The 8,382-nt window shown below is 34.2% G+C and overlaps 1 protein-coding gene across 1 annotated transcript in view; it reads right to left on the bottom strand.

Moving 5' to 3' along the window:
- LOC121369711 (receptor-type tyrosine-protein phosphatase T-like) overlaps positions 1-6,568 on the bottom strand; it is a 44,020-nt gene extending 37,452 nt beyond the window's left edge. The window contains exons 1-4 of the mRNA XM_041494763.1: positions 6,346-6,568; positions 3,166-3,402; positions 2,086-2,252; positions 370-538 (exon numbers count right to left, since the gene is read on the bottom strand). Of these exons, the coding sequence (XP_041350697.1) occupies positions 370-538; positions 2,086-2,252; positions 3,166-3,402; positions 6,346-6,568 (796 nt within the window). The remainder of the gene's footprint in view (positions 1-369; positions 539-2,085; positions 2,253-3,165; positions 3,403-6,345) is intronic.
- Between the last annotated feature and the right edge of the window lie 1,814 nt (positions 6,569-8,382).

Genomic DNA, 8,382 nt, shown 5'->3' with positions numbered 1-8,382 from the left:
ATTTTAAAAATTACAATGCACGTTTGTGTTTTTCAATAAGAAAATGCAATAAACAATTTAGTTTTCAAAGCTCATTACCACTATTTTTACATAAATATTTCTTTGTTGGTAAGCAATCTTTGGTTCTTTAGGTTTAGTGAGGTAGAAGTTTCCCAAGAAAAGAGGTTCATACACCCAGGTAGACATCAATCAAGATAATACTTAACCACAGATCATGACAACCCGTGATTAAACATTGTACAGCTACCAAACTACCCTGTTCAATCGATAGCAAATGCAAAATGGTACAAAGTATTCTGATACTACTGGTGGTCTGGTTGTTAGTATTCTGTTTGGGTGATCTCTAAATACAACACAAATAATACTCACTCCCACCCGTGGTGCTGGCATTTAGAGTCGAAAGCTTCCCAACACCAGCCGCGTTTACTGCCGCTATTGTAACTGTGAAGTTTTGTGCTGAGATTAAACCTGATATGGAATAATTCATCTTGTCTTGGCATTCTATACGATTTGGTGAAGTTACTTCCACCTCATTTTGCTGTAAAAGACACATACACTTTAACTACAGTACATCTTTAAAAATATTCGAACACTGCAAATTACGAGTTAGATGTTTGACTAACATAATAACACTACAAGCATCTATATCGTATATTAAATGAAAAAAATAATAATGCCACATTCTGCAATTACTAGTGTTAGGGTTCCCTCGTTTATGAATACCCATTTCATAATATGAGACATGACTACATTTCCATCCAGACAATAGGGTTCTGTTTTTTGTAAGGTTCTTCCCAGCACATATTGTAATAATAGATAAAATATTGCAGTAGACAAACTAACTTTAATGATAAGTTCTTTACACACTGGTTAATAAAATTAATCAAATAAGAGATCTACTAGCAAAAAGCAACTTTTACCAACCAAGTCAGTCCAGTCAAATGTCATTGTATGATATCGTCTGCTGTCAAAGGTACCGTCAGGCTCGATTTGTCAGGTCATGATACGAGTCTGTCTCGGATACGTCTAGTCTGTGAAACGATCCAGTCCAGTCTGCCTCTCGCGCTCGTATGCCCTGCTCTGGCTTTAGAGTGCCGGTTTCCCCATGCTCGGTAAGCCAATGTCATCAACAAGCATAATAGGTTCTGGAGAGTTCGAATTGTTTGGTATTTTGTTTCTGAAAATCTAGCAGCATTTGAAGTTTGGTCAACTTTCAAATGTGCGTCAAGTGGTTATGATTTTAAAAACGAATCTAGGATCTCTCAAAAAACTAGTTCTATGTTTACACCAATCTTTTTTGGTCCATTACTATAGAGATAATCGTAATTATAGTCAACAGCCTAATGATTTTATGATTTGACTTCTGTTAACTTTGCAAATTAATCAATCCAAAACATATTTATTGTATTTTGTTTGGAGTATTCCAAGTTTCATTGTGATAGGTAATATACTATGATGTATTGATAGTTCACCAAGTACTACCAGCTTCATTGTGATAGGTAATATGCTATGATGTATTGATAGTTCACCAAGTACTATAGCCTTCAATATGATAGGTAATACACTATGATGTAGTGATAGTTCACCAAGTACTACAGGCTTCATTATGATAGGTAATACACTATGATGTATTGATAGTTCACCAAGTACTACAGGCTTCATTATGATAGGTTATACACTATGATGTATTGATAGTTCACCAAGTACTATAGGCTTCATTATGACAGGTAATATACCATGATGTATTGATAGTTCACCAAGTACTACAGGCTTCATTATGATAGGTTATGTACTATGATGTATTGATAGTTCACCAAGTTATGTTACATTTAATTTTCGCTACGTCTCAGTTTTAGTTGCTTTTTCACCATGTTAGTTTTGTACAAAAGGTCAAATTTCTCACTTATTATTAGGAATCAAAATGGCCATCCTGTTTTTATAATGGTCCAGGAGATCCCCTCACCAACTATGACGGGTGGTTTATGAGATTTCTCGTACACACACAACGTCCACAGCTCTAGGACTAATACTATTACAGTGTGCTGTGCGTTTTAAAACTAAATGAATACATACACCTGAATTTACGTCGTCGATGCACTTAATGGTAATATTTGCGTAATAAGCATGTCCAATGAAAGCTTTTATCATGTATCCAGTAATCTCGCCATTCGCACGTTTTGGAGGTGACCAAGAGATGAAGAATCCTGAACTTGTTTCACTTGAAACGTTTGGATTCTCTACTTGTTCAGGGTCTGAATTAAATAAAGAATGTATTATGTTATTAGACAAATAAACAAATAAAGAATATTTCCGTTTTAGTCTTCTTCTGGTAATCTTAAGGTAAGACGACAGTATCATACACAATAAGAAATAGGTTGCGTTAATAATAAAATCATTTCACTAATTTTATTTAGAAAATATTATACTAGGCATTGATATATGGAAGCTGGTATATGTTGAAATGGCATAAAAAAGCTGGGTATAGACGAATGGCGTGTCAAGGGGTAAATACAATATTCGATGTTAACGGACCTGTAATCCACGAATTAACGTTTCAAATATGTCATTTGTTTTGCAAAGTTCAGTTAAGTATAGTAGGATATTTCCCATATGATTTGAAAGAAAGAATGTTGTGCCTGGGTTTGTTATATTTAATTCTTATAATAAATAGGACTAATATACTTCATGTATAACTTATCACATTTTCTTAAGGGCTACGTGGAATTCATGTGGGAATCATTTTATTCCCCTTGTCACTTTGGCTCTATATACCTAATGTAACTGATGCAAAAAAACATTGTCATGGCCATTTATGAAGGCTGCCACTTTATGAAATAGACATCTTATATACAAACATGTTACGGTGACAATGTTACATAAAGATCGTGATGCCAGTTTTACGATAAGCTAGAAAACCTCAGTTCATTGTGAAGGACACCCGGGATTTGTTTAGCTATCCCATATTGTAATAATTGTACAATGTAGGAAAATATCAGTCTATGCTATCTGCATGGACAACACAAAACTAACATACATTCAACAATATTTGGAATATATAATAACCATAGACAGGTATACAACATACATTTATTAAACAAAGATGAAAGGTATAACTGAAAAACTTATTTGTTATGTCCGTTATCACATTTTGAATGAAAGATTCACTTGTCAGGTTGCCGGTATGTGTAACTAATGTCAGAGTGTAGTTCCTATCTCCATATAGAACTTTGAATATAACATGGTCTGTGTTGTTCGACACTCTCTTGGTGGAAATGTTCGGGCTTCCTCCTGTTAACGTTGCCTCGTAGTAGTCAACTATTCCTTCAGCAGGTTTAAAGTAAATGATGGTTTTTGGTAGAGTTAAATTATTGATCATTGAACTATCTGATGCAGGACTTGGTTCTGTAATTATATAAATTGGCACATTATTTATGGATTATACATAATAGGTATATTTAACATTGTCATATATTACATATATCTAAAAACCAATGTTATTTTCATGAAAAGTGGACAGTACTATAGATAATCATTATCTATAGTACTGTCCACTTTTCATGAAAATAACATTCATGTAGTAATTAATCACTTAGGTTCCATGCACGCGATTTTACTGTACAGTCACCAAGTGTGCATTAGCAAGTGGGTTTTATTGGAAAGGAACATTACTAACAAAAGTAATATATAATGTAGTCTTGTTGTTTGATAGGTTGGTAGTCATCAGTGGAATGAGACACTGTTTGCCTTGGACAGTGTTCTTGATATACGTACCGAATTAATTAAAATGAACGAATGAATGAATGAATGTATGAATGAACGAACGAACACATATTGGTGTTGCTTTTCTAGGTGTGTTGTCGGTCTCAACTTTACTGTTTCCCACTTGTTAACGATTTCCTGTTTAGCTCTCATACGAACAAATACATCTTAGTTCAATAAAGTTTGGCTCATAGTTGCACCTATGGATGTTCATATCCATGCTCATTCAAAAATCAAATATATATATATATACGAGGTGTGGCAAAAAAGAAATGAAACTAAACGTTTAGCTTAGGCACTACCCACTATATGATCAAACTGCTTTTATGTTGTTTTATTACGGTCTTTCCTGGTTCCAAGAAGTGCTCAAGTGCTTGTTTTGGGTAAACAGAAATTGTGTTACGTTAACTTTGATAAGACGTGTGTCATCGCCCTTGTCAGAAAATGAGTGAACGAAATTTGAAATAGCGCATTAACATTTTTTTTTTTTTAGCTAAAACTAACAAAACTGCGACTGAAACATACAGTATGTTAAAAAAATGTTTATGGTGATCAGACAATGTCTCGTGCTCGGGTATTTCAGTAGGATAAAATAGTTTTGGATGGTCGAGAAGATGTGCATGATGACCAAAAATCAGGTCGACCAAAAACCATCAAAAGTGATGAAAACATTAGAAAAGTTCAAAAGCTAGTACGTAGTGATCGCCATTTAACAATTAGAATTATGGCTGAAATGCTTAGCATGAACAAGGAATCGATTTGGAAGATTTTAATTGAAGATTTATCCATGAGAAAGGTGTGTGCAAAGATGGTGCCAAAACGTCTGACGGGTGAACAGAAACAGAAAAGAGTGCACATTTGCATTGAGTTTCTTGAGAGAATTGGACAAGAGGCAAACCTTCTTGACATTGTTATCACAGGGGATTAGTCAAGGTTATTCCAGTATGAACCAGAAACTAAAAGACAAATTACAACAATGGAACACCCACCATATTTGCCAGATCTCGCCCCATGTGACTTTTTTTTGTTCTCAAAACTGAAATGTTTCCTGAAAGGAATTCATTTTGACAAGGTGAAAGTCATAACGAGACGTACGACAGAACAGTTAAAGAGCATCCCAGAAGAGGATTTCCAAAAATGTTTTACTGCACGGAAGAAAAGAATGGAAAAGTGCATAACAGCCTATGGGGATTATTTTAAAAGATATAATATTTAGTTTCTTCAGTTGTTAAATAATAAATGATTTACTGACATAGTCTCGTTTCTTTTTTGCCATACATCGTGTGTGTGTGTGTGTGTGTGTGTGTGTTTATATACAACTAGATCAGCCAATAATGTGTTATAAGGTCTTTCAAATCAAATTTTATCAAACCTGGTTTGGGTGAGTCAGACATTTAACTGAAAGAACTTCCAAACATGTCTATCTTTTTCAGTAAACCTATGTGGTTATCTATTTCTATATACTACTACCAGATTTACAACGTAGTTATACGTATGCTACACATATGCTATCACTGAACAAAGTTACAAATGTCTGGATTTATATTAAAGCATCTGTATATTATTCACACTGCTGAATTTTATCAAACCTGGTTTGGGTGAGTCAGACATTTAACTGAAAGAACTTCCAAACATGTCTATCTTTTTCAGTAAACCTATGTGGTTATCTATTTCTATATACTACTACCAGATTTACAACGTAGTTATACGTATGCTACACATATGCTATCACTGAACAAAGTTACAAATGTCTGGATTTATATTAAAGCATCTGTATATTATTCACACTGCTGAAATAAACATGTTTTGAAACATTAGTAAACTGTAATAAGAGTATATGTAGTTCTGTAATCATGTGAGATAGAGTTTCATATGACAATATAACAAAGTAAATATCTTGATCATTAACGTCCATAACGAAATGACTACTACAAAACTACACCTGATAGTGGTCCATGGAAGCAATCACAACTTTGTCTATCGCCCTTTTGACTCTGCTTTGTGCAGAGATACGATTTTGATATCTGAATATGGTATTGTTATTCAGATTCATTATAATAAACGTGTATCTCAAATTTATTATTTAATCTTTGAGAAATCTGAATAATAAAAGTCTTCAATGATTATAATCATAGATCTACGCAAGGCACAATCGGACGTTAGGCAACGTCATGATTGCTTCCATGACCCACTATTGGCTCTATTTGGTACTTTCAGATAATAGCACCCACATTAATGTTGCTGGATACTAGTACCTAATCCAGGCTATGTACAAATATAGTATTCACTATTTCAATATGCATCGCCCCTATTTAAGTATTGCAAAATAGGTGTCCATATTTCCGTCAATGCACGACTTTTGAAGATACACACTAAAAGCGAAAAGACATCGTGGTTATGTTTTGTATCAGTAAACAATGTTATTACAGTTATTTGCTGTATTATCACAATTAGGTAGTTGTGCACATAAAATGATTATACAAATATATAATTCAAATTTTGAAATGTATCATAACAATGTGGAAAAAAAACCTGTCTTGATTTAACTTACTGGTTCTTACAGTTACAGGTGACCCGTGTGAGTACCTGAACCGCTGTCCACCATCATAGAGGTTGAAATGAAGCGTCCTGGAGTAAGATCTTCAATAGCTGTATGATTTTCAGACGTGGAATACGATTTCCCACCAGGTGGGGTCCAGGTAAAGTTGTAGGTTACGTTTCGAAATGGTGACCTGAGATCTGGAGTCGTCCATACAAAGCTAATCTCTGTCTCAGACCGGTCCGTCCATGTAAGGTTATACACATCCATGATGTTCGCTATTGGTGAATAATGCAATAACTTATTGCGGGGAGGTGTGGCAAAATTAAACAGAATGTGTAGCTTATTATCAACACTGACAACAGTGATTGATTCTTTTTCTTACCCCATTTAATTTCAGTAACAAAACATTAATTATGTAAGCGACGGTTTGTTTATTGTAGAACGATTCGTAAACATTTTACCTACAAACTCATTTAATGATACGTGGGGAAAATATAGTCCACCTCATGCAACAACATAAAAATGTTACAACTTACCACTATATATAAAGTTGAACATATTAATTTGTTTAAATATTTTTTAAAACATTGACACAACGAGAAATGTCAAACAGAATTCTGAAAACCATGAGTTATGACGTCAATCGCTGTAAAGCATGAGTTACGACGTCGCGCATATGTAGAAATCGTCTAGCCCTCAGGTCGGACAGATTTATCTAGCTCTAGGGTCAGATAGTATTGTTAAACATCTATTCTATTTTCTTCTGTTCTTCCCATTCACCTACTGAAAGTAAATAGTGAGAAGCTGCGTCTTAATATAATAGTGGTGAGAATATATCCACAGACCACAACAATTAATGACTAGGCATTACTGTTGGTAACTATGGTATAGACATTTAGTATATCTAATATCTGTACACGTGTGTGTGTGTGTGTGTGCGCGCGCGCGCGCGTGCGTGTGTAAAACAGTATATATTTTGTAATGGATTTGAGGGAATTTTAAAAGCACAATTTTATATTTTGTTGTTCATAGAAATAGAAGTGTCCATGTTTCAGTGATTTTGTTGTTTAGATTTCTACTCTCAACTTCCGTATGAACCCTAGTAAAAACGTTTTAGTGTTAGTTTGTACCATATGTAGATGAACATGTTGCCGTCAATATACACTTTGTGTTCTTATTCCATTTAAAACATCAAATCCATAATAACCCTTTGGAGTGTAACTTTAAAATCATAACAACACTTAGCATTGTAACTGCAAACAAATATCAATCATTAGCAATGTAACTGCAAACCCATAATAACACTTAGAATTGTAACTACAAACCCATAACATTTGGCAGTGTAACTGCAAGCACATAGCAACCCGTATAATTGTAAACAAACACATAACGTTAGGATTATAATTCTAAAAATGACATAAATTACATACAAAGCCTGTTGTTACCTTTGGATTATATTGACTGAAGTTGGCCAACTCACAATATCCTTGGGTAAGTAAAACTTTTTTCTACATTTTTGTGGCTCTTTTTGTTAGTGAATCATGCCGATTTTTTTTTATCTACGACCACATTTTATGTCTGTTATTATAATTTATTCACAATGGCGGCCAAATTGTATCTCTTTTCGTATAATTTGTACATTTTAGATCCTACACCTCCATGTAATATATCAATGTATGGGTCGCAGAGGACGAACATTACACTTTCTGATAGCATAGTCTTCATTTAGATGTCTGCCTACATTTTTTTCGCTCTAGAAATATGACTTTTGTTATAGGTTATTATGGTATTTCACCATTTCGTCAGCAGCTTGTATGAACAGTTTGTAACTTGGTCAAGTGTTCACCATATTTATTACCGAAACAAGAGTCTACCTCTTCGAAAAATGGAAACATAATTATATTAACGATCATGTTTTGTCTGCACACTCAGTGTGAACAGAACACAAACCTTGTTTGCTGACAACTGCCAACAGATTCATAAGTATCAACAGAAACGAACACTATTTCACAAGTGCCTACTTAATTAATACAATGCTTTCCATATGCAATGTATCAGTAGAAAGGGCACAAATGACTAAA

The sequence above is a fragment of the Gigantopelta aegis genome, chromosome 4 (genome assembly GCF_016097555.1).
Source record: "Gigantopelta aegis isolate Gae_Host chromosome 4, Gae_host_genome, whole genome shotgun sequence".
Classification (NCBI taxonomy): Eukaryota; Metazoa; Mollusca; class Gastropoda; order Neomphalida; family Peltospiridae; genus Gigantopelta; species Gigantopelta aegis.
Note: the sequence above shows the minus strand (reverse complement) of the source record. Positions and strands in the feature narration are given on the sequence as shown.